Raw genomic sequence first — 25,785 nt, 5'->3', positions numbered from 1 at the left:
CTGAAACAGGATTTTCTCTGGGATGTAGTAGGGCGAATGCCTGTTAGTTACTAAGGGTGGGCAAGTGCAAATAAAATGTACAGGGTTGGAAATAACCTATTACTACTCTGATCTAGTATGATCTTTATCTATCTATCTAGTATAGATCTCTATCTAGTAAAATTACCTGTAATTTTGGTGAAATACACCCACATCTAAACAGAGTAACTTAAGAATGATATAGTTAAGGAGCTATACATACAAGAATAAGGTTCTGTTCTGTTCGTGCACAGATTAAAAGCAATGCATCATCTCAAAAGAAAGGCAAAGGTTAATACTTCCTATAATTATTTATTTCGGTAGCTTAATCAAGGATATATTTGCTTCCTGTCCCGCCCCCTAAACACTGAAGAGCTTTTGCTCCCAGATGTGGCCTTATGGTCTCAATTATCCATACTAAATGAAATGGGAAGAGGAAAGTAATCCTAATAGCAGAAGTTTCTTGGAAGAGCAGCTAACCCTTTAAAGAATATTTTCAAATAAGAAAAACATACGCAGAGCAAAACAGTATTTATTGTAGACATATCTTAGGTATAAGTTTGTGATATTGCACATTTTTAACGTGTAAAAAAATAAAAATCACTTTCTCCTAAAGGTATCTACACATTTCACACGCTACAAGGCAGGCACACTCCAGGTCCAAAAACTGTCCATAAAAATGTTGAAGTTCTCTTATATTACATGGCAGTTAAAACTTTACTAATAACTTAGGCAAACCGTATAAACAACCTGTTATTTTCTAGAGCAGACTTACGCAATTATGGCTCCTTTCTGACCTGTGGACTTCAACTCCCAGAATGCCTGAGCCAGCGATACTGACTCAGGAATTCTGGGAGTTGAAGTTCACAAGTTGTAAAGGCCCATAAATGCCCACCCGTTCTAGAGCACAATAATCTACTAAGCTCTTATAAAGAGCAAAGGAAACAAACTACATTATACAAACATAATGGGTATATAGGACTACTTCACACAATTCTATACCACAACTTAAGTGAAAAATATTAGCATTGCTTTGACTATCATCTTGGCTCTATTTTTTTATTTCAGTCTGAAGAAGGGCTTCCGCCATCCTTTTTGGTTGCTTTAGATTGTTTTCTTCCACAGGAATCCATGCCATTTCCTTTTTCTTTCTCCTCTGAGGGAGAACTCCTGGAGTGATACCTGTTTTCTAGTGCAAACTTCAAAGAGCTGTAAAATCTAGAGAGAGACATTGATTTAAATGTTTCAGGTTGGCAGTTCCATTAATTGGCTCACATAAAGCAGAGCCTGCAGCTCAGGAATACTAATAACCAAATAAATTAATGCAATGACACAGGAGCATCACACAGTTTTCTCAACTGATTTGTGAGAGACTAAAATAGGATGGCATTGATATACTGTATTTATTAAATTTCTACTCTACTGCAATCATAAGACTCTAGGCATGGCACAAAATCAACTGTAAAACACCTACAGTATAATAAATAAAGCCTCTAGAATACAGGTGACTAATGATCAAAAGCAACCAATATATGACTTTAAAATGGAGCGGTGTGCAGGAAGAAAATTCACAGGATAACATCATCTTAATTAAATCTATGCAAGAAGGTATAAATTAATATGGTGGTTATATGATGAATGCAAAGTAGAATTGTTTAATGGGATTGTTTGTCCTGTGCTGTTGTCTTAAACATTGGAGTCCAACAAAGATGAAACCTTTCTAAAGAGATTGTTACAATGGTTACTCATTAAACATATCCATCCTAACTCAGGAGAAAACAACTGAATGAAAAACTGCTGGTGACCTTCTACCGCTACACCATAGAGAGCATTTTAACTTACTGCACCTCTGTATGGTTTGCCAATTGCACAGTGGCAGATAGGAAAGCACTCCAGAAGGTTAACGTCATTGCCCAGAAGATCATTGGTTGCCCTCTCCCCTCTTTGGAAGAGCTTTATAGCTCCCGCTGCCTTAAGAAAGTTCAAAACATTCTCAAAGATCCATCTCATCCTGGAAACCCCTTTTTTGAACTATTACCATCTGGCAGATGGTACAAAATAATAAAAACAAGGCCCAATAGGCTGAAAAACAGCTTCTATCCGAGGGCAGTAGCTCTGTTGAATTCTACTGTATGCAGTGTTGGTTCAATGTCGGGGTTTTTCAGTTCAATGTGTGGAGAGTGAAGGATGTGTGTTTGTGTTTATTTCATGGTCATGATCATGATGTGCACTGAAGGTGGTGTTTGATTTCGTTGTACGAGGTGCAATGACAATAAACTAAACTGAAAAGAAAAAAACCACCCCACTGAATTCCTTCCAAATCACTACACATGGATCAGTATGCTTATATGTACACACATATTTTGTATTGAATATGTGTGCATATTCACATATTTTATATTGAATATGTGTTATGTATTGAATACTACCTTTATTATTTTATATAAATAACACAAGGTGGCAAAATAGTTGATACTCCTTCCTCCTCCTATTTTCCCTATAATAACCTTGTGAGGTGGGTTGTGCTGAGAAAGTGATTGGTCCAAGATCAGCCATTTGGCTTCATGCCTAAGGCAAGACTACAACTCACAATCTCCTGGTTTGTAGGCCAACATCGTGACCACTGCATTGCTAACAAACCTGTTAATTCTCTTCCAATTTTCTTCCATCTTCTGATTAGCAACTTGAATCACAAAGTCAACGTATTCTTCACTGACCATTAGTCTTCCTTTCTGAGTTAGTGGAACTTCTAAGCAGTGAGTACTTCGGACAGCCTGTAATGATGTAAAAGGAGAAATTTACGGTACACGTCTTAACCAGCTTTTATTAATAAATCTTACAAAAGTTGTGTACGTTCTTGAATTCTGTTATCAAAAACCTGCAACTTATTGCTAAATGAAGGATTGTGATCAACTGAGGATGGGACAGACAGAAATATTATTTTTGTGTTACGAATTCTGTACACATTTATAGCCTTGGTTCGTTGATATAGATTTGTTTTGTTTACGGCCTGACTCTCTAGAGGTATAATGGAAAGATAGGTAAATGGAGTCAAGGCTTCATGGTGTTTAAAAATAAGACTGAATGGTTTCTTATATGTGACACAATCTGATTTTGTTGTTTAATGATTCCCCTTTTTGCCTGTCTTTCTTTCTTTCTTTCTTTCTTTCTTTCTTTCTTTCTTTCTTTCTTTCTTTCTTTCTTTCTTTCTTTCTTTCTTTCTTTCTTTCTTCCTTCCTTCCTTCCTTCCTTCCTTCCTTCCTTCCTTCCTTCCTTCCTTCCTTCCTTCCTTCTCCTTTTACTTTTTAAAGGTTTTTCCTTCTGTTTTTCCCCTTGTATATTAAAGCAACAAATGTATTTTCAAGAAGTCTGAAACAATTCTCAGTATAGGTAAGTTTGTTAAAGAAAACCAAATCTTGTATGGCCTTTAATAGAAGAGATACTTGATACTTGTGACAAAGGAAGGTGTCTACATTTCTTTTGTAATGTACAACTCAATTTTTAGTAATTACTGTTGATCCCTCTGGGAGGAGGTATTTGTAGCAGGGCTACCTGATTTTGAAATACATTTGTTCCCTATGCCATCTGTCTGGTAAACTCGCAAGATTCTTTTTTCTTGCCGATACATCCAGATTAGATTAGGTTGTTTCTCCGTGTCATACAATATATATGGTTATATGTATAATTTTGTGTTTGTTTATTTTGTCATGTTTATGTAGTGTATACTTGACGTAGGGATTCTTTGAGAGCTGTATGCAATGAAATTTCATTTTAATGCATGCTGATTAATATACATTCAAAGTGACAATACTTATTCTAAGTCTTATCAAATATTTCACACTGCTTCCATCAACCCAGCTGAAATTGTCTATTTTGGTGATTAATATATGACTGCCTTTGAAAGTGGTTGAGACTCTGGTTTGTACTCAAGATCTGACTTAAAGCTTTTAAGGAGATCTCAACACGGCTAAGATGTGATTCAACCTGCTGGATTCAATATGTAAGTGTCATCTTATACTGGGGTAAGAGTGAGTTAAGCGAACAGTCCCTGCCATTCAGGAACCAGTGGTGACCATGCATTTACTTTCCATGTAAAGATGCTGGTTCACCTTGATACAGGCTTTATGTAGTTACACCCTATCAATTTTCTCATGAGGAACTGCAAATATCCCTTTAGTCAAGGTAGAAAAAAACAACATACCATCATAATTTTCCCTTTCCGGCTAACAGTTATGCCAGAGTTTCTGAATCCAGCTTCTACAGACACGGTGTGCTGTAAAAATAAAAGCAAACAATTGGCATAAACAAAGCGCTAAACATATACAAAAGTAAACAAGGTGTATTTTCAAATACTGGTTTTTCTCCTAAATATTTATAGGAATAGAGGTTATTTGTTACGTCTGAATCCAAACAGTAGATTTTGTTTTGCCAGAGTGTTACAGATAGTCCTCATTTAGCAATCACAATTATGACTGGTAACTTGGCTGTTAAGTGAAGCAGCCACTAACTGTGCTTATGATCTTACTTCAGTTTTCCTTTGCTTTGTAGACCTGCAAAAGTCATAAATGAAAGGATTGATCCTGAAATTATTACTGCTGTGATGAGCTGTGTGCGGTAACAAGGCAGTTACCTAAGTGAGGACACCTGTATAGTAGAAGGAAGTATTTCAAAAAGTACATAATTGTAAAATGTTTATAATAATAGACCTGTAGCAATGTGAACCCATGTTATGAAGCAGAAAAATAGAAGCAATCATTAGGGCACAATTACAGCCAAATGTGAAAAATCCTGGGGTCTTAAAAGTAGTTTATATCTTAGAAGGGACAACACTGCCAGTCAGAGACAAAATGTTTCTTCTTTAAAGAGCTGTGCTTGAGAATAGTACCTTACTGGAAGTATTTTCACCTCACAATTGGCCATTCTGATTTCTATTTTCCAATCAGAGCAATCACGTTTAAAGATTGGAATACTGTCAGTCAGACTGGAATGGCTTTAATTGCTTTTGGTGAGGTTGGCATGAAATGTTTTGGGATTCAAACATTTTATTTCTAAAAATGTTCATACATCTAATCTCTCCCTTTCTCTGAATTGTTTTTATATTATCTACTCTACAGCATAGTAAAAGAAGTGAGAGGACCTAAATTTGCAGATGTGAATCGAAATAATTAAAAGGAGCTTACAATAGTTCCTTACTGATACAAGCTCATAGGTAAAATCTAGGATTCATTACATAATTTGATGATAGCCATCGCCAGCCATATAAAACTGTACTTCTGAAATTTTCATTCTACCTCATAATCCCCAAAAAACAAGTTTTCGCTTATGAGTGTGATATCTATAGAAACAACAGAAATGCTATTTCCTCTGCCAGCATTTTCACAGCCCGTTATTTAATACACAATGCTTCAGACATTGGAAATCTTGAACTTATAACAATTTGTTTAATAAGCAAAGTTACAAAGGCACTGAAACTTACGATTGGTCCTCATACAAGATTTGGTCATGTGATCAAAATTCAGGTGCTTAACAACTGTATTAAGATAGTTGCCTCATCCTGAGGTCATGTGATCACCACTTGTGACCTTTCCAGCTGGCTTCTTACGAGTGAAGTCAATGGGGAAACCAGATTTGCTTAATGATCATGTGATTCACTTAATAACTGCAGTGATTTAGTTACAAACCATGGCAAAAAGTTTGTAAAATTGGGTGTGGCTCACTTAACAAGAACATCGTTTAATTCTGGCCCCACTTGTGATTGCAAGTAGAGGATTACTTCATGTATGAAAACTGGGAATCAGACATTACTTATGTAACAATAACAGTGTTTTAAGCACAATGCTTTACCAGAAGTTGTGCGTCTTCTAGGTCTTGACATTGCACATGGAGAACAAATGGTTCAAATTTGAAGATGGCATCAGCTGCAGCTTTCTGCAAGGCGGTAAGCTAAGAAAGAGCAAAAGGTTAATATCAACGCTACATCTGTTAGCAATGAAATATAAGTAGCTTATTTAGCATCTAAAAACATGGCATGACAGAAACTGATTTGACGTGCTAATTAAAGTACATTTCGACATGTAATATTCAAATGCTCGATGTATGCTCTGCTTGTTTTTATTCACTTCGGTACAACATTTCGCTGGGATTTAGCTTCCCAAAATATTGTGTGCTGATGATAAAGAGTTTTAGAAATCTTGACGCTGTATGATATAGTCACAGTTCTAAGGTCTCTAACACCAGTTTTCAGAAAAGCTTCTGATTAAATCTGGCCTATCAGTTTCCATATGTCAATCAAATAATACTTTGAAAAAATAATAAACTCCATCTATCTACAAGATCTGCAATAGAGGAAAAAACAGTGCACATTTACAGTGATAATGCACATGTTTAGAGAATACTTCAAAAACATTGCTGACCCCCAAAATTGTATTACTTGCTATGCTGATCTTATCCACATGTTGGCCTTTTAAACTTTTTAAAACTGGTATTTGAAAGAAAATGAATACTACAAAGCATTGTTTCCTTATGAAAACTTTCATTCAATAAAATTTTATCTTCTTTTTATATCACAATATCCTAAAATGTTGGATGGAGGGCAGTTTGGAGATCCTCTAGTCCAGCGGTTGCCAACCAGTGGGCCGGGGACTACTGGTGGTCCATGAGAAAATTTTGGTGGTCTGCAGAGAAAATAATCCCCAAAGCAATTAATCCAGGCTGTGTGGGAACACAAGGCTGCGCCACCCACATGGCCTGCGGGAACACAAGGCTTGCATTGCTTGCATTACAAACAACACGGGGTAGTTAGCGGAGGGGGGAAAGGGCAGAGGGTGGGGAACTTGCCCCCCTCAGCCCATGCGCCTCGCCGGGCCACTGGGCTGCTTCTTTCAGCTTCTTTCTTCTTCTGCATGCAAGGAAAATAGCAAAAGTCTTTCTTTCTCTCCCCCCCAACTCTGCCAGAAATGAGTCTTTGGGATTCTACAAGGCATCCTACTCCAAGAGGCTGTGCCCACGTGACAAGTCTCACAAAGACTCATTTCTGGTGGAGTTTGGGGAGAGAAAGAAAGACTTCTGCTGCTTTCCTTGCAGGAAGCCAAAAGTCTCTCTCTCTCTCTCTCCCCCTGAGAACGGAGCTGGAGATGGTATCCTGTGATCCCAAATAAAGAATAATCGATTGGTAGGAAAACAGGGTGAGGAATTTTTCTGCAGACTTTTTGGGGGATTTTCCCAGGGTTTCTGGTCTGCAGGATTTAAAATTATGAGTTTGGTGGTCCCCGAAGTCCAAAGGTTGGTGACCCCGATCTAGTCCAACTCCCTAATAAGAACTGGAACCCACTTCTATGGCATCCTTGATAAAGAGCTCTCCTACTTCTGTTTAAATACCTCCAGTGAAGAGAGATCACCACCTCTAGAGGTAGGCATTTTCTAGGTCTTGTAATGAAGACATTTTTCCCCTTAGCATTTTACCAGATTCTATTTCGCTGTAGTATAAACAATGTTTTGGAGCAATTTTGAAGAATTCTGTCTCATCTTTTGTATTTCAGCCCTTCAGATTTTGAAGAAAACGATTTATTACATTGCCCCTCTATCTTGTCTTCTTCAAGGTAAACAACCTAACACCTTCTCCATTCCTTGTACGTTTTCCCTCCGGGTCCCTGATCTTCTTTGTTATTTTTCTCTGGATGTAGTCCAGTTCATCAATCTTTAAAAAAAATGTTTTTATTAAATACATTAAATACACATACATAACAAGTAGTACATAAATATATATATATAGTGAATGTGAAAGGAAAAAGAATAGAGGAAAGGAAAACACAAAAAGGATTGATGAACTGGACTATTTCTTTTAACCCTGATATTATACTTTGTTGGTGAAGTGTAAGACTACATTTGAATTTTCTGCAGCTGTTAACTTATATTCAACTTGTAATCCACCAAGACATCTAATTCCTTTTCACATGTACTTCTGCCCTCACAGGTACTTCTTGCCCTTTCTTTCAGAAGAGTGCAATTTTCTATTCCCCACCCCCTCAAAAAAAAAACAAAAAACCTTATTAGGGCTTTAAAACAAGTCTGTCCATATCTCTTGAAATCATCACCAAAATGTTTAAATTTTGAAATAAATAAGGTGATTTGATCATCTGTTATAGTCAGCATCTTGGATACCCTCAGACTTAAGATAACAGTAGCCATTACATGTGAGTTAGAAACCTATGATGGAAAAAGCATCAGAAAGCCAGTCATGTCTATCATCTATTGAATGACTTCTATCACTCTATAAAAAAATACAATAATTCCATTTACTACGATCAATAAAGACCAGCATCAGCCACAAACATAAGACAACGATATGGAAGAGCACACTCTCTTCCTTACATATTTTGTTATAAAAAATTAATTATAGAAGCTTGGCAATTCTTGCAATATTGTTAGTATGCAGAACTACTAATTAGAAACCTGTGTAATAAACAATGCATTGACCCTTACCACATCTTTTGTACTACATAATTGATGGGTCACCATAAGCCAAGTACAGCTTTGCTTCTGTATTTCAAAGCCAGCAGTCCCCTAGTTAAGAAAAAAAAATCATAGAGTACAAATCTTTTAGGCAGAGAAACATACTCAGAACCAATTGCTGTATTCCCAGCTTTTCAACATTGAAACACTAGAATTTCCCAGCACGTTAAAGAGAAGAAAAAAAACCTAAGGAAGACAAGGAAGAATAAAATGTAGCCAATGAATCAGTTTCAAGCCACATATCTGACTATTAGATGAAAAAGAGTAAGACGACGTATTTCTGGGGATCATATCATGTTTATCTCTGACAGAACAAGTCTTGAAGGGATTGAAGCAGTGGCAATTCAAACTCTGAATAAGGAATACAGGTAGTCCTCAATCTACAGCCATAATTGAGCCAGAAATTTCTGCTCTTAAGTGAAACATTTTAAGTGAATTTTGCCCCATTTTACAACCATGTTGTCCCAGTTGTTAAGTGAATCACTACAGTTAGTGGTACAGTTCTTAAGTGAATCTGGCTTCCCTATTGACTTTCTTTGCCAGAAGGTTGCAAAAGGGAAATCATTTGACCCCAGGACACTGCAACCATCATAAATTTGAACCAGTTGCCAAGTGTCTGAATTTTGCTCACAGGACCTTTAGGGACACTACAACGATCTTAAAAAAACGGTCATAAACCATTTTTTCAATGCCATTGTAACGTTGAATGGTCACTAAATGAACTGTTGTAAGTTGAGGAGTACCCGTATCTTGCCTTTATATTTTCAAAAGGAGGAAAGATTGGGATATACATACTTCAATACGTAGAGAGGTGCAACCTGAAGCACCCCCTAGTTAGTAAATAAATGTTAAATAAATGCCCATTTCTTTTTAAGAGGGATTCTGAAGTGTAAACTCAGACTTCCATCCTTCTGAGGTGAAATGAGGACCCAGATTGTTGGGGTCAACATGCTGACTCTGCACTATGCTTAAAAAGGTCTGTAAAGTACTGTGAAGCAGTATATAAGTCTAATTGGTATTGGTATTATCCAAACCTTCCCACTTAAACCTGGAAATAAGGAGAAACTTTCTGACAGTGAGAACAATGAGCCAATGGAACAGCTTGCCCTCAGAAATGATGGGAGCGCCATCACTTGAGACATTCAAGAAAAGATTGGACTCCCATTTATCAGAAATGATGTAGGGTCTCCTGCTTGGGCAGGGGGTTGGACTAGATGACCTACAAGGTCCCTTCCAATTCTGATTATCTGTTATACTTAAGCTGGAGAAGAATTCTGGACAACTGGCCAATTTGGTTAAGGCACCAGGCTAGAAACAGATTACACAGTAGATGAATTCTAGTCCTGCCTTAGACAAAAAGCCAGCTTTTGAGGGGAGGATCTTGGGGCCAGTCCCTCTGTCAGCCCTAGAAAGGAGACAATGGCAAACAATTTCTGAAAATCTTGCCAAGAAAATTCAGGAAACCAGACCAGGCAATCCAAGTGTCAATGCTAACATAGACATGCACAAAAAGGGAATTTTCCACCTCTGGGAATATTTCAGGGGGAACCTGTCCAAAGGTGGCTTTTTAAGTGTCAATTCACCGAGCTGCTTCTTCCATTCCAACAATCTTGAGAGGAATGGAGGTCTCATAGCAGAGCAGGAATGGCAAAAATGCCTTCTTCGATGGACACATTCAGCATCCAATTTATTGCAGGTCAGGACTGCCAGACTTTGAGGGGCAGAATTCAGGGCAGCAACAACTTTGTAGGCATCGCTGTATGGGTCGCGCGGAGGTTTGCAAACCCAGATGGGGTAGCGAAGGGAGGGCTGCCCCTAAAGCAGCGCCTCCACTCCCAAAGAAATCGATTTCGTCAAGGTTACAACCCCCATGGGGAGATCCGGAGCAGCAGGAGGAAGCGATTCCACCCAAATATCTCAGCTCGGCTTCAGATCTGCGCGGCGCAGCCGAGGCCGAAAGTGGCCTTACCGCAGCCGGAGGGGCGGCCGGGGGTTGCTCCAGCACCACCACGCGCCCCGAGCACGAGCTGGTGGTGCAGAACGTCTCGCGGCTATTCAGGAGCCGGACGATCTCCTCGATAGGCTCGTCCACGCTGCCCTTCCGGCTCGCGTCTGCGCGCGACAGCCGCTGCTCTTTCCAGCGTTTGAAATCGGCCATCAGCAATAAGCAAGTAGCGGCGGCGGCGGCAGCGTCGCCGGCTGTGTTTTCGTCCCCGCCCCCAGCCGGCAACAATGGCGGCCTTCAGGGGACCCATCTTTGGGAGGCGCCATCTTAGCCGTTACGGCGTCTCGGTTGGGGCAAATTTATTTCCCCAGGCCCCGAGCCCTCGGAAGTAAACGCCCAATGACCCTTTCTGAGCAGATAGAGAGTTTCGGGCTTTACCCTCCCTCTGTATTTTCTTAGAAGCGGAGACCCCGCGGAGTCTTCTCGGCTTGCTTAAGGAGGACACAAGGCGACGGTAAGTCGAGAGGTACAAAATTATAGCCTCGGTTTTGCGGCATGGTTCGACTGTGATTGCAAGCCTGATGTTCCCTAGATTTGTATCCCCCCACTTGTCTGACTGAGCACCTACTGCTTCCTCTTCCTGTTTCTCCCCAGGCCAATCTTTGAAATGGGTCGGACTGAGAGATGTCTCTATGGCTGAGGGTGAAATAGAATCCGGGTGTTCTTGATGCCATTTTAACGCCCTTAAATCTAGTGTTTTTCATCCTTGCAGCTTTAAGATGCTTGGACGTCAACTCCCAGAATTCTACAGCCAGCGTTGGCTGTAGAATTCTGGGAGTTGAAGTCCAAGCATTTTAAAAGTTGCTAAGGGTGGGAAAACACTAGTTTTAACCAATACATCAATCACTTCGACTTCTTCACCAGGCTTCCCTGGGTTGGAGGGAGAAGTCAGCAAAACATTGGAAAAAAGGCAACATCAACCTTTTTTTTTTTTTTTACTGTACCCCAGAAAAGTATCTGGAAATATCCATGAAGTCACCAGAAGCTGAAATCAAGAGTGGCCTCACTCTTCTCATCCCCCATCGTGAGGATCTATAATAGGATTCTGTTAGACAAGAGAAGGCTGGACTAGTGTAGCTGGGAAACCAGGTTTGTTTTTTGGGTTGTTTAAATTGTATCAGTTGAGCTGACTGGAGTTGCAGTCCTGCAAAAACATCAGGAGACCGCCTGTCCTTGGCCAAAGGGCAGTCATTTATATTGAGTAATAGCAATGAGTCTGAGAGGTTTTGTGGCAGACATTCCAGAGCAATAAACTGCAGGGAGAAATGTTCACATCAGAGCAAAGTTATTTTGTTCTTGGATTATAACAGGATTGAAAATATAATATTCCCTTTTTTAAAATTGGATTTTTAGACCACCCAATTCCAGAAACACTATAGGCAGCTCAGTCTTTTAACAAAAAGCACCCTAATTTAAAAGAGGTATGACTGCCTGAATAAAACTCCATAAATTGCAGTTTTTAGTAAGAAGAAATCTTCAATGAGCGATACCATAGCCAAAAAAAAAGGACTGTAGAAAAGCAGGTGCCCATCAAATGGCAGCAGAGAGATGTTAAAACTTAAATCTTTGCTGCCATCATGTGGGCATCCAGATTTCTAGTAAGTATGGATTTGGTAGCCCTAGAAGAGAGAATAGGGATACAATTCCTGAAATCTTATTTTGGAATAGGTCTCATTACAACAATTTTTGGACAAATGCTCATGCAGTACAATAGACAAATAATTTAGAAACAGTTTATTAGCATTGAAAGCTTGCACTAACCAATTCTGGTGTGACCTCTTCCAAAACAGAAGGGATCATGTTTGCACATTCCTGTACAATCTTTAAAGGCATTTTATTTTTTGCTGATTTGACCCAAGTCTGTAGTCCTGCTAACTTCATGGCAGTTCATATAGTTCAGAGATAAAAAGAAGGACAACACAGAAATTCAGAGATTGATGACCAATATGTTACATGCTTAGGGTTTTGAGTAATTGGTTTTTGCAAATCATTTTCCATCTGTTTCCTTTTCATGCCAGAAGCACGAAGATTCTATGAATTATCAACAGTATTGTATTATTTATGTTATTCATAAAACTTTATTTTGAAATAAACATTTTTATTCTTGTGCATTTATTTTACAAAGAAATTAGTATCTATTAAAATTTGTTGATTGTGTCAGGAATGACAAAAAGTAATTTGCTTTGATTAAATGTATTGAATAATGGACAAGATTCTTTTTTTTTTCTAAGAGTGTAATAAGCAACTCCTATTGATCATTCTTGTTTTATTAACTAATGATGCTAGGAATGGTTAGTGGAAAAAGAAGAAGGGCAAGCAAAGAACACACTGGCTTGATAACATCAAAACTGATACAAAGATGAACATCCAACAACTGAAAGAAGCTGTGCTTGAAGGGTGGCATGGAGAGCACTGGCTATCAAGTTGGCAAGAGTTGGATACGACTAAATGGTTAAAACAACAATTGATCATGGGAAGAGAAATTTCAAATTACAAGAAATTACAAATACTGCTGATCTACTGGCTCTGCCCACTGATAATTGGATTCAGCTACTCTCAGAAATATGTAAAGATATGATTAGCGGCAATGTATTATTGGTCTGTCTATAACTTGTCATATAGTTTGGTTTTACAAGCAAAAGGATAGGTTTTGTTACTGCAAAAGGATGAGTTTTTGCAGTATGCTTTTTAAATCACACAACTCTTTTCCCTTGGAATATAAAACAAAACAAACTAAAATGGCATAAGAAATGACACCATGTAGACTTAGCCAGGAAACCTTGAGATTTTTCATTTGTATAGAATGAAATGATGCAACAAAATGTGAGCAAGTGAATTCAATTTGCAACATTCAGTTTGTGCAAACCAGAATTTGCTACACTTGCTACTCTGTGGCAGCGGTTGCCAACCGGTGGGCCATGAGAAAATTTTGGTGGGCCGCAGAGAAATCTCACCCCAGAGCACGCCCCCCCCCCAAGCAATTAATCCAGGCTGTGCAGAAACACAAGGCTGCTCAGCCCACATGGCCCGTGGGAACCCTCCCCACCCACTCCTTCCCAGGCAAACTTGTCTGCTAAGTTGCTATTTTTCCTTTTTCCGACCATCATCTGTTCTGCTCTGCCGGGAGATTTAGATTAGCTAGGAAGCAGGAAATGGTTGGACTTTTTTTGGTTGGAGTTTGCTTTCTAGCTAAGCACAGCCGAACCTCCCTTAGGACTGAAGGTTTGCATGCAAGCAAATTCAATGCAGGCTCACGGCAAGCAAATCTGAGAGACTGAGCTAGCCGATGGCAGATAGATAGATCACTGAATGATTCTGTGAGCAACTCAATTTGTCTGCTTTGCCTGATTTTGGATAAAAGTTGCTCTTTTTTTAAAATAAAAAAAAAATCAATATTTACATGCATGGTGTGTTGTGAGTTAATTTTGTGAGTTTGCTTGCAAGCAAATTTTATGTGACAGACTGAGCTAGCCAATGGCAGATAGATTTCTGAATGAATCTGTGATTCTGTGAGCAACTCAATCTGTCTGCCTGCTTTGCCTCATTTTGGGTAAAAGTTGCTCCTTTTTTTAAAATAAAAATTCAATATTTATATAAATACTTATAATATATACATACAATCCATGCCCAGCCAGTCACATGACCACCAAGCCACACCCACAAATTAGGCCATTCCCACAGAATCAGTTGGTCCCTAGGATCTAAAATTATGAGTTTGGTGGTCCCTGAGGTCCAAAAGGTTGGTGACCCCTGCTCTACGGAATAAATATCAATCTGCAGCCATACAATGTCAAGAAAAGGTAAGGCTGCTTTAACGTATTTTATACATGTACTACGTTCATAGGGGCGTGATTCAACCAGTATAACAGCCGGTTTTACGCATGCTCCACATTTACCTTCAACTGCAGTTGAAGAAAACAGCTGAGGCACGGCAAACTACTCTGCCTCTGCTGTGCTCTAACAAAAAGACATAAAGCACAGGGGCAGGTGGGCAGGCCCACATGCTCATCGGAGTGAACCAGTTCAGAGCCAGAGGACATCGGAACAAGGGGTTCACCCAGACAGGTCCGAACCAGCAGAATCCCACACCTGTTCATACTCTCATGTATCTCAAATCAATTTTTAAAGATTGAATCTAAACCACTGAAAGACCCTATGTTAATATTTATGTGTTCATTTATCAAGCACTGTTTGCCTAAAGAAGAAGAAAGATTTCTCCTCGTAAAAGAACATTTGGATAAAATTTGAGCAGAACTCAACACACTGTGTAGTGATCATGCTTTGTTATGACAAGTATTATTAGACTGCAGGTATGCCTTTGTTTTCTTTTGGACCCCAAAGGGAAAAAAAGGTGCCAATTATTTGCATATCAGATCAAAGACACTGATGTCCTGATTTGAATGTTTGTTGATTTTGCCTTCCCTGAGATTTTATTGGCACCAGAATCTTTGAATCTGTGTTGCATTTTGATTCTACCCTTCCAGGAGGTCAGGAGCTCAAGGTAACACATGTTGTATTCCCCTTCTGGTTATTTTCACAATCCTGTAAGGCGGGGTCAGACTGTGTAGTAATCTCCTTGGGAGTTTCATGGTTCTGTAGAGACTCACCAGTCGTAATCTAGGACTCTGTTCCTTTACAAAATCTCGTTAACTTTGCAATGCAGTAAATCATTCAGAAAATGTGATGAATGATGCCAGTTCAAAGGAATATATTTGTTTATACATATTTTGCTATGTTTGATTCAAGATTTCCTCACACTATTGTTGGAATTTTATCCTTTTAGGGATAAAAATCAGATGCGGGATATAAAATAGAACAGGAAGAAATATATAGGGTACCACTGGTTTAAATTTCAGGTGAAGAGCAAATGATTTGATTCTCTTTGAAGTGAAGAAGGTAGCAGATATTCAGTTACTGTAGTTTCTATATCTGCATTTTCAGGTTGGCATGACAACAGGAAGAAATATGATGAAAGCCATAAAAGTGTTTGAGTTTGGTGGGCCTGAAGTGCTCAAACTGCAGCTAGATACGTTAGTGCCAGTTCCAAAAGAGAACCAGGTAAAATAAAGAATATGCAACCTTGGCTGCTTCTGCTACTGCTGCTACTACTAATGCTATTCTTTAAACATGAGGTCCTGCTCACATAATGCAAAATGAGCTTGAATAAAACTCGATGCATATAATTACATTTCGGAAAATAAAATGGTGAAAACAATTGCAGTTGCACCTTAATTGGAACCCAGGATTTGTATTTGGATAATTGAAATTGACATCAACAATCTGGAACATATTTCTGCACTATTCCATCAACAGTTGTGGATATGTATGTGGATTCACAATTAGTAAGAAGGCAGCAAGGAAATAGGCTGATTAATGATTCTGGGGTGCGGGGTGGATTGTAGGAGAGAGGATATTTCTCCAAGTCATCTTGTTCATGACTGACACATCCACGTGGATGCTGAAGGTTATGATTTAATGTTTCTGGAGGAGGCCAAATCAAGGATGACTGCAAACTTATCTCTGATCTGAGAAACCTGAGATTGTGAGGTGGCACGCTTAAAAAAGTATCCCCCTTCCTTTTGAACTAGGTTGTGAGACAGATTTTTTTTCTCGTTCAGGTTCTCATCAAAGTTCATGCATGTGGGATTAACCCAGTAGACACTTATATTCGTTCTGGAACCTATAAAAAGAAACCATCTTTACCATATATACCAGGTACAGATGTAGCTGGAGTGATAGAAGAAGTTGGAGAACATGTGACTGCTTTCAAGGTACAGGGTTGCTAGTTGCTCCCTTCCTTTCTCTTTGTAGGCCTGGCAAATAAATTCTTATCTGGGCTTTCTGGCTTTGATACAGCTCCCATCCCTCATTGGATCCTACTTTTGTCATTTTGCTGATATGTTTATAGTAATTTAAACATTATAACAAAAAATTAATACAAATTTTAAAAATACAATAACAAAAAGAAAATAGGAAGTGCGGAAAAGTAAAATAGAAAGAAAAGTAAAACAGAAAGACAAATATATGGAAAGGAAAAGAAATATATAAAAGAAATGAATTCCCCTTTCATCACAACAATTTTATTAACTTATCACCTTCGTTTAAAATACAACAAATCTCTTCTTCCCATAGCTCATCTCTTATCTGTAAACAAATCCTTAAAGCCTTGTTGTTCAGGTTTGGTCAGCAAAAGTTCATTAAGAGTTATCAGAGATAACAACATGTCTGTTTTAACCTGGATTAGAATTATAAATCTTTATTGGCCAAGTATGATTGGACACACAAGGAATTTGTCTTGGTGCAAATGCTCTCAGTGTACAAAAGAAAATGATTCTCATCAAGAATCATAAGTTACAACACTTAATGATAGTCATAGGGTACAGTAAGCAATCAAATCATACTAGGAAACAGTCAATATAAATCATAAGGATACAAGCGACAAAGTTACAGTCATACAGTCACAAGTGGGAGGGGATGGGTGATACGAAATAATGAGAAGATTAACAGTAATAGTAGTGCAGACTTTGTAATAGTTGAACAGTGTTGAAGGAATTATTTGTTTAGCAGAGTGATGGCGTTCGGGAAAAAACTGTCCTTGTGTCTAGTTGTTCTTGTGTGCAGTGGTCTATAGCATCATTTTGAGGGAAGGAGTTGAAACAGTTTATGTCCGGGATGTGAGGGGTCTGTAAATATTTGCTCAGCCCACTTTTTGACTTGTGCAGTATACACGAGTATATGGATCAAATAAACCAACTTTTTATTTCTTCCCTTTAACAATTTTGATCTCTAAATCTGGGTGGCAGGAAAGTCTCCAAATAGTGTCCTAGAACTTGACCTCCCCCCACCCCTCTTTCCTTTCCTTTGCCCTTTCCTACAAAATTCTTCAAAACTTTAACAAGTGTCTAAATCCAATATAAGAAAGTTATCCAGGTCATTCTTTTGATTTGTTTTAAAATCCCTTTTAATTTGTCCAGAAAGGAATTATGTACAGCCGGCTCTTCACTCCACTGAGTCATCAGCTCTGGTTTTAGAAGAGTTCTGGTTTCAGTTCATCATTTCTTTTCCAGTATTTTATGCATTTTTGTTCACCTCGTGCTTGTTTTCTAACTGTATTTTGTTCAGATTTCATTTTTTTTGTACAGACTTTGCAGAAAAAAGCAGAGACAATCCCACAGAACTTTGGATTAATCTATCTGCATTTTGTTTGCTCCTGTTAGAAAGGTGATCGAGTTTTTACCCTGGGTACTATTTCTGGAGGTTATGCTGAATACACGGTTGCATCCATTAACACCGTTTTCCCTTTGTCTGATAAACTGGACTTCAAGCAAGGCGCTGCCATTGGAATCCCATATTTTACTGCGTTCCGAGCCCTCTTTCAAAAGTAAGGTGCCACTTCCTACAACTCTTTTTAAACTCTTAAAGTCATACTGCCCTCTCCCCTTTTCTGACTTTCCAAATGTACTCTTGTTAAGTCTTACCAAATTCAGATTGTAAGTACTTAATGACTTCTTATGCTTTTTCCTCTATCAGCCATCAAAAAAAAAATCTTCATAGGGATTGCTGGAAACATTCTTTCAATATCATTTTGTCAGTAGTGCTACAAGCAAGCATATCACCAGTTGTTAGTTCATTGTATGACAAGAGTCTACACTGGCATTATGCAAGCGATCGGATAAATAGATATACAGAAACAGATGGGGGCACGCAATTTTGTAAATCTACACAATTTATAATAGACTTCAGCATTTTCTACATGAGCACCCTTCAAAGGGGATGGACTATATCAGTGGTGGCTAACCTTTTTGGGCTGCTGTGCCAAAAATTGTGTGTGCGCTGGTGTGTGCACAGTCACATGCCACCACCCAGAAGGCAGTCAGCAACCCCTTCCCCCTGTGCATGTGTGAGCAATCCCCTTTGCTCAGGGGTGGGATTCTACCAGTTCACACCTATTCGCTAGAACTGGTTGTTAACATTCTAAGCAGTTCGGAGAACCAGTTGTCAGAAGAAATTACTGGCCTAATCCCGTAAGGAAGGCAGGAAGGAAACATTCTAGTGTTGCTTACAGAAACTGCCTCTCCGTTAACCCTTATTACATTCTTGGCAAGACTAGACTTCCTGTCTCAGGAACTTCTCTGGAGTTTTTTTCCCCTCCTATGCTGGTACTTTGCTTGTGTGGAGTAACCATTCAAAGTTATAATGGCACTGAAAAAAGTGACTTATGACCATTTTTCACACTTAGGACAGTTGCAGCATCCTCACAGTCATGAGAGGCCAGGCAAGGAGATGCGTGCCTCAATATGAGTCATATTGAGTTGGCCACGCCCAGCCAATAACATGACCACCAAGCCACATCCACCCAGTCACATGACCACCAAACCATGCCCACCAATTAAGCCACACCCACAGAACCGGTTGTTAAAAAATTTGAATCCCACTCCTGCCCCCACTGCCCCCTTACTTGCACTGTGTCTCACAGCTGATTTCTGCAGGCTTGAAGCTTTTTTCGGCCTCCCAGAGGTTTGAAAAAAGCTTCTGCAGGCTGAATAAGCCTGTTTTGTCACTTCCTGCAGTGCCATAGGTTCACTATATCATCTTCCATTTACAATTATGTTAGTGATAAAAAAGTTAACTTTGGGACCAGTATGTGCATTTATGACTTTGCAGGTCTATAAAGTGAAGGAAAAGTGAAGTAAGATCATAAGCACATGCACAGTTTTACTTAGTGATTGCTTTGCTTAATAACCAGTCCCACTCGCTTAATTGCCAGTCCCACTCGCTGTTGTTAAATGAGGCATATCTGTACTTATCGCCACAAAGGATTTTTTAAGGGAATTAAAAATGTCTGGAACTGATCCCAATTTAATTATCAAGAGTCCACTAAACATAATTTTCAGTGGATAATATTTTTCGCCCTGGCTATGTAAACACTAGATTTGTAGGCTGCATAATGTGAAACTGTCACATTGTTATGTTCAAAATATTTATTATGTTTTTTTCCCCTAGAGGTTCTGCCAAAGCAGGAGAAACTGTGCTAGTCCATGGAGCAAGTGGAGGAGTAAGTGATTCTTTTTTTATTGCTGTATGCCATCCAGAATTGCACTTTTGTGAACTGGTGGCTGTTTAAAGAAAAGAAGAAAATGTAGGTACATACAGTATGTATAGGGGAAAATTATTTTGTTCTTCAGGAGGTTGATAGTCCCTTTTCCAGGTAAGCAACACTACATAAAACCATAAGAAATATTAAATGAAGGCTCAATGGTTAAAAACTCCAAATGTCAGCTCATAAAACATTTCTATGCATGTTTTAGTAGTTGCCATTAAAAAAAAAGGTGGGGGGGAGGAAGGAAATCTGGAAGAGTAGTGCAGCAGTTTGAAAGTGAAAGTACATTCCAACTCTTATCTTTAAAAGATTGTAGCTAAAATATCAGAGTTTTTGGCCACAAATATATTTAATTGGAGAACGTGAATGATGACATCCAGCCTGTGAACGTGCTCAAATGGAGAATCTGGTTTTTGAGGCACCCAGGGTGGAGAGGGGAAACAGGGTCACAGGTGATTGAAAATTACATATGCCAGAGTTGGCTTCATAAAGGGCAGTGCCAGTATGTCGCCTCTAATAGATCCTTTGAAGTTTTTTGAAGTTTGGCTTGAGAATCATGATTTAATTACAGGATTGCTGGAATCCTGACACCAAGCTTGTCATCTAGAGAGCTGATAGCCCAGGTGCAAGTCCTGAGCGCTGTGCAATGTGTGAGCTCCAGTTCTTGGCCCAGCTCCTGCTCACCTGGCAGTTTGAAAGCAAGCCAATTGCGAGTAGATACAGGCTGTCCTCGACTTACAACAGTCTGCTTAGTGACACTCAAAAGTTACAAAGGCACTGAAAACGACGTACGACCATTTTTTACACTTGGACCATTGCATGGTCTTGTGACCTACATTCAGATACTTGACAACTGACTTATATTTATGACAGTTGTGGGGACCTGGGGTCATGAGATCCCCTTTTGCAATCTTGTGACAAGCAAAGTCAATGAGGAAACTAGATTCACTTAACAAACGTGATATTAATTTAACAACTGCAGTGATTCCCTTAACAAATATGGCAAGAAAAGTCACGCAGTGAGGCAAAACCCATTTAACAAATTTCTTACTTAGCAACATACATGTCATGCCCTTGTTGGAATCTGACTCTGAGGGGGAGATTGAGGAGCTGACAGGGAGTGGGAGTGTGGCTCTGGTGGCTATGGAAGAAACGGGGGAAGAGCACAGTCCGGCTGGGCATTCAGAGGAAGACCCAGGGCCATCGCCTCTTCATCCTAGGGCATGCAGGGAGGAACAGAGAAGGGAGCAATGTGTCTTACGGGAGAGGAAAAGGCCCTGATCCCTTTCATTAGTTGTAGCTGGGAGAACAGGATACAAGTGGGGCATGTCAAATAGCTCTTTGCTTTATCTTGGTCGAGGTTTATCTGGGTTTTGGCATCTTCCCAACTGTGGTTGCTACGTTATCTTGTGGAAATCTGCAATTTATCATCCTGGCCTACCAGTGTGGTTTGTGTTGGGTTTTTAAAATTTCTAATTATTTTTACTTTTGGTTTGGACTGCATTTACTCTCTTTGTAGACTGTTTTTTGGAAGAGTTTGATATCAAATCAAGGATAATTGGACATTACGGCCCAAGTTGGAGGCATTAAAGGGAATTTATTCTACTTTTGTGACTGTGTTATTTTTGTGTCATGCCCGGGTCATCACAATGCATTTTGGTCTCAATTGTCATAAGTTAAGGACTACCTGTATATAGGTATACAGGGGGGAAGGTAACAGTGTTACCTTCCCCCCGTATACCTGTGCACCTCAGGGTATAGCCATGCTGGCCACATGACGATGGAAGTATCTACCTGTGTTTCCCTGAAAATAAGACAGGGAATTATTTTCTTTTGGACCCCAAAATAAGCACTCGGGCTTATTTTCAGGGATGTCTTATTTTTTCCATGCATGGGAAGCCCACTTCTTCTGCTTGCTTGCATTGGGGCAGGAGGCTGTGCAGCATGCCAGTGCCACCGCTGCGAGGCAGAGGGTGGATGACCTGGCTGCAGAGGCCCTGAGGTAAGCTGGTGTAGCAACTCCACCACCTCCAACTCACCTCATGGCCACAGCACCACGAGCAACCAGATGGAATGGGCAGGCGGGTAGCTGCACAGGCTCTTAAGTAGGGCTTATTTGGGGGGTAGAGCTTATATTAGACATGTGTAAAACATGCTAGGGCTTATTTACAGGGTGGGTCTTAGTTTTGGGGGAAACGGGGTTTGGGCAACACTGGCTCCTGAGGCTAAGAAACTGAGATGAGCACTGCCCTCTAGAGTCGGACACAAATGGACAGAGGAAACCTTTACTTTTACTCTTGGTGCATTTCACATACAGTACACACAATGTTTATTCTGTAGTACCCCCACAATGGTTGTAACAAAGAGGTGTTCTGGTAGCAACTTTCTAAGCATTAAAAAAGGACCATGACACTTGGAAATGTGTTGTTTGAAAATGCGTCTCCCTTAATTGAAAAGTTATGGGGTTTCTGCATTGCTTAGAGCAAACAGTTCCCAACCTGTTCTCTGCCCCACACTCCTAGAAAATATTTGATTAATGTTAGCACTCCCTACCAAAGTATTTGTGATTTGTGATTTGTCACTAAAAACACAAAGCACTCTTTGTCACAACTCTTGAAATTCCATCTTAAACCTGTGGGTCTATAGGTACCCTAAATTGGGAACCCTTGGCTCTGAATAATACTATAAGGGGTAGCTAAGTTGATACCTTGGAAATTTGAAGAGGGAATAGTTGCACTATAGTGGTAATTGAGCGGATAGATTTTACACGCTACCTGAAAAAGTATAATTGTATACCCTGGTGGTTGAGTTAATTATTCATTTGCGCGCTTTTGTTTCAGGGGTGATGTTTGAACTATTGTTAAGAGAAAGGGTAGATTGTCTCATGCTGATGGTATCAAATGAGGGCGAGCTATGAACACAGTGAACACTATAACAGCTGTAGTAACAGTTAAGGGGCTAAAGCTGGCTTGTTGAAAGTCTCTTCATTCAGTATTGTCATGATAAGATTATGCTGGAAACTTTACTACTTCTTACTATCTTTGCTGTTTTTCCTCTCTTGTTTCTCAGGTTGGAATAGCAGCATGCCAATTAGCAAGAGCTTATGGTTTGAAGGTTTGGGGCACAGCTGGGACAGAGAAAGGAATCGACCTAGTTTTGAAAAACGGTGCTTGCAGAGTATTTAATCACAGGAAGAGTGATTATTTGGCTGAGATTAAGGTGATTTGAGCGTGCTCTTTGGTACCCTACCTGTAACCTTTCAAAGTAAGTTCCATTTTAGTTTTAGAGGAGTCAACTTCTTGGTAAGCCAGTTTAGATTGCAGTCCTACTCTTGCTTTCCTTGTGTTGTTGAATTATATGGGGCTTATTTTTTAATGTATTTATTTGTTTTTATTTTACATTCCACCTTTATTATTTATGTAAATAACTCAAGGTGGCGAACATGCCCAATCTGCCTTCCTTCTCCTGCTTTCCCCACAACAACCCTGTGAGGTAGGTTGGGCTGAGAGCCAGAGTGATTGGCCCCAAGTTATCCAGTTCAATTACAATTACATTGAATTAAGATTTACAGTCACAATTGTAAACTTAAAGGTATGCAATTTCATTTCTCCTTTTTTGAATAAATATATAATGTTTGCTTTGAATTGTTGGTGGTAACATCTTTAGATACTAACTTTCTCTCCTTTTTGATACCTGTTCATTCATTTTTAGTTTAGACCATTCCCTACTTTTAGTAGCCAAGGGTGGAACAGTTTTTTGGATTCTTTTTCGGCAAAAGTTAACACAGGCATAAAAATAAAGATTTGGGAGGTGAGAAACCATCATCCTCTCAGCCTTATTGTTGAGTGATAAAAGGAATGAACCAAAGAGGGCAACCACCTGAGCAATGCAAGGCGGAAGGAGTGAATTATAATGGCCATTTGTGTCTGTTTGAAAGTGGAGCTTAACATCCCCACCTGGTAATTTTCTCTAGTTCCTAAACCACATATCTCCTGCTTCAAATAAAATGTGTTTAACCCTCCTTTAACATAGGGATAACTGCAATAATACTGTATGTATTTTGATTGTTAAAAGTAAGTTATAGGAAATAACAATTCAAAGAGATGGACACTATTGAATCAAGGACTCCACAAAAGGACAGTAACAATTCAGGAGTGAACTAAATCTGCCAAACTTTTATGGTTTTACTGTGCAGCTGATTTATTTGTTTTGTAGAAAATTGCTGGTGCCCAAGGCATAGATGTGATTATAGAGATGCTAGCTAATGTCAACCTTGCAAATGACTTGCAATTGCTGTCAAGAGAAGGAAGAGTGATGGTGAGCAAGTGGTTCCACTTTTTAATTAGTGGCTTTACCATAAAGCATTCTATTTTATAATTTTCATCTCTCTCTCTCTCTCTCCCTCCCTCCCTCCCTCCCTCTCTTTCTGGTAGATCGTTGGAAGTCGTGGCCCAATTGAGATAAACCCCAGGGATTTAATGGGGAATGAATCAAGCATCATTGGAATTTCTTTATTTTCTGCCTCTAAGGTAAAAGCTAAAATGATGTGACATAATAGTTGCTCACTTCCTTTTGAGCTGTTTATCTTTTTGGTTATACAATTTATTTTATTTATTTATTTTTGTCAATTGTTTATAAGATAATAGATATAAGTAAAAACATAGTTATGAATACATGAAATGGATACATATAACAAAAAAAAAATAAAAGAAACGATAGGACAGGGACGGTAGGCATGTTGGTGCGCTTATGCACGCCCCCTACAGTCCTCTTAGGAAGCGGGTGAGGTCAATAGTAGAGAGTCTAAGGTTAAAGTTTTTGGGGTTTGGGGAAGAAACCACAGAGTCAGGTAGAGTATGTCAGATGATTGCTTCCATATGGAAAATTCCAGAAGCTTCTTTAACCTCCAAGTTCTGTTCTGTTCTGCCATTCATTTTGCCTAATGTTTCCCAACCTTGGTCACTTGAGGATATGTGGACCTCAACTCCCAGAATTCCCCAGACAGGCTAACTGAGGAATTCTGGGAGCTGAAGTGCACATATCTTCAAATGGGCAAGGAAAGGGAACACTGATTTAACCACATAGTGTGAACATTTCCATTTGGAGGAAATTTTACATTTACTTCCTGTCTAGGAGCCTTGGACTGGTTAATGGCTAGATCTTGGTTTCTATAAGGCTTCATTGGGACAAAATAGGTCAATACTGACATTTCCAGCAGTGTCAAATCATAAAGGTCAGGATATCTGAAATGTCCTTTTTAAATGCTTGATTTTAAATGTTCTCTGTTTAGGAAGAGATGCACATATGTGCAATGGCAATTCTCGCAGGGATTGAAGCTGGATGGCTGAAACCAGCAGTGGGCCCTGAATACCCACTGGAGAAAGCGGCAGAAGCTCATAAAGACATAATCCACAGCCAAGGGGCTTTGGGGAAGATGGTGCTTCTTACACGTTAATTCATGTTGTTAAGTTCTTCTGCAGTAATCCCATAAATGCGAATTGCAGTCTTTATGCAAAGCATTTGAAATATACAAAATGAGATGCAGAAGTAAAATATAACACAAACAACTGGTATGAATTTGCACAACAAATTTAAATGTTTGTATCAAATTTCACATGATTAAATGATTTATCTTTGCCTTTCTGAAAGTCTTTATAGATCCTTGTAATTAGGGGCATACTTCTGAATCATGCTTTGCTAGTCTATATTCATGAAATTTCTAAAAACATAAATAAATATTTGGGCCGATCTCAGTATGCATATCTTCTGAGATTTACAGATCACAGAACCCTGTTCATTCAGGAACAAACAATCAACAAAGGTAGAGCTAATAAATTATTTGTTTTATTATGTTACAGAATGGCATTCATTAGTTGTATCCTCTGTTAGGGTACCGTATGTCTAGCAGTAATGACAACAAAATTCCAGATCGTCCAATTTCTGATTTTTAATGCAAGCTGGAGAGGTGTGGATTGTATACTGCCCTATAGTGCTTTACAGCCCTCTTTGAGTGGTTTACAGAGTTAGCATATTGCCCCCAATAATCTGGGTCCTCATTTTATTGACTTTGGAAGGATGGAAAGCTGAGTCAACCTTAAACTTGTCAGGACTGAATTCCTGGCAGTGGGGCAGAGTTCGCTTGCAATACTGC

General features: G+C 39.2%; 2 protein-coding genes across 5 annotated transcripts; one reads left to right on the top strand and one right to left on the bottom strand.

Annotated features, from left to right (window-relative positions):
- Window positions 1-534: 534 nt before the first annotated feature.
- TYW3 (tRNA-yW synthesizing protein 3 homolog) lies at window positions 535-10,923 on the bottom strand. 2 transcript variants are annotated; one of them, XM_026700182.2, is made up of 6 exons: window positions 10,499-10,923; window positions 8,500-8,580; window positions 5,863-5,961; window positions 4,220-4,291; window positions 2,659-2,792; window positions 535-1,236 (listed from the first exon to the last, which is right to left on the bottom strand). In XM_026700182.2, the coding sequence occupies exons 1-6, from the start codon at window positions 10,685-10,687 to the stop codon at window positions 1,083-1,085; spliced, it is 729 nt and encodes a 242-aa protein (XP_026555967.1). In that variant the 5' UTR covers window positions 10,688-10,923; the 3' UTR covers window positions 535-1,082. The 2 variants fall into 2 exon arrangements, with proteins under 2 accessions (XP_026555967.1, XP_087786162.1); XM_087930036.1 differs by having other exon boundaries at window positions 8,533-8,580; window positions 10,499-10,687.
- Window positions 10,848-25,489, top strand: CRYZ (crystallin zeta). 3 transcript variants are annotated; one of them, XM_087930035.1, is made up of 10 exons: window positions 10,858-10,988; window positions 11,484-11,623; window positions 15,476-15,592; window positions 16,153-16,305; window positions 17,752-17,915; window positions 19,538-19,589; window positions 22,704-22,853; window positions 23,850-23,951; window positions 24,068-24,163; window positions 24,925-25,489. In XM_087930035.1, the coding sequence occupies exons 3-10, from the start codon at window positions 15,482-15,484 to the stop codon at window positions 25,087-25,089; spliced, it is 993 nt and encodes a 330-aa protein (XP_087786161.1). In that variant the 5' UTR covers window positions 10,858-10,988; window positions 11,484-11,623; window positions 15,476-15,481; the 3' UTR covers window positions 25,090-25,489. The 3 variants fall into 3 exon arrangements, with proteins under 3 accessions (XP_026555964.1, XP_087786161.1, XP_026555965.1); XM_026700179.2 differs by lacking the exon at window positions 11,484-11,623 and having other exon boundaries at window positions 10,848-10,988; XM_026700180.2 differs by lacking the exon at window positions 11,484-11,623 and having other exon boundaries at window positions 10,865-11,000.
- The last annotated feature ends 296 nt before the right edge of the window (window positions 25,490-25,785 follow it).

Source organism: Pseudonaja textilis, chromosome 3 (assembly GCF_049901715.1).
Source record: "Pseudonaja textilis isolate UNSWEBS1 chromosome 3, rPseTex1.2, whole genome shotgun sequence".
NCBI classification, from domain to species: Eukaryota; Metazoa; Chordata; class Lepidosauria; order Squamata; family Elapidae; genus Pseudonaja; species Pseudonaja textilis.
Note: the sequence above shows the minus strand (reverse complement) of the source record. Positions and strands in the feature narration are given on the sequence as shown.

Bases quoted from the DNA above. Each gene is read 5' to 3' on its own strand.
- TYW3 (XM_026700182.2), bottom strand. From the start codon at position 10,687: ATGGCCGATTTCAAACGCTGGAAAGAGCAGCGGCTGTCGCGCGCAGAC. The intron at 4,292-5,862 runs GTAAAGCATTGT...TTATTTTTACAG, and splicing joins TAGAAGACGCACAACTTCTG to CACACCGTGTCTGTAGAAGC. The intron at 2,793-4,219 runs GTATGTTGTTTT...ACATCATTACAG, and splicing joins GGAAAGGGAAAATTATGATG to GCTGTCCGAAGTACTCACTG.
- CRYZ (XM_026700179.2), top strand. From the start codon at position 15,482: ATGACAACAGGAAGAAATATGATGAAAGCCATAAAAGTGTTTGAGTTT. The intron at 22,854-23,849 runs GTGATTTGAGCG...TTTGTTTTGTAG, and splicing joins ATTATTTGGCTGAGATTAAG to AAAATTGCTGGTGCCCAAGG. The intron at 23,952-24,067 runs GTGAGCAAGTGG...TCTTTCTGGTAG, and splicing joins CAAGAGAAGGAAGAGTGATG to ATCGTTGGAAGTCGTGGCCC.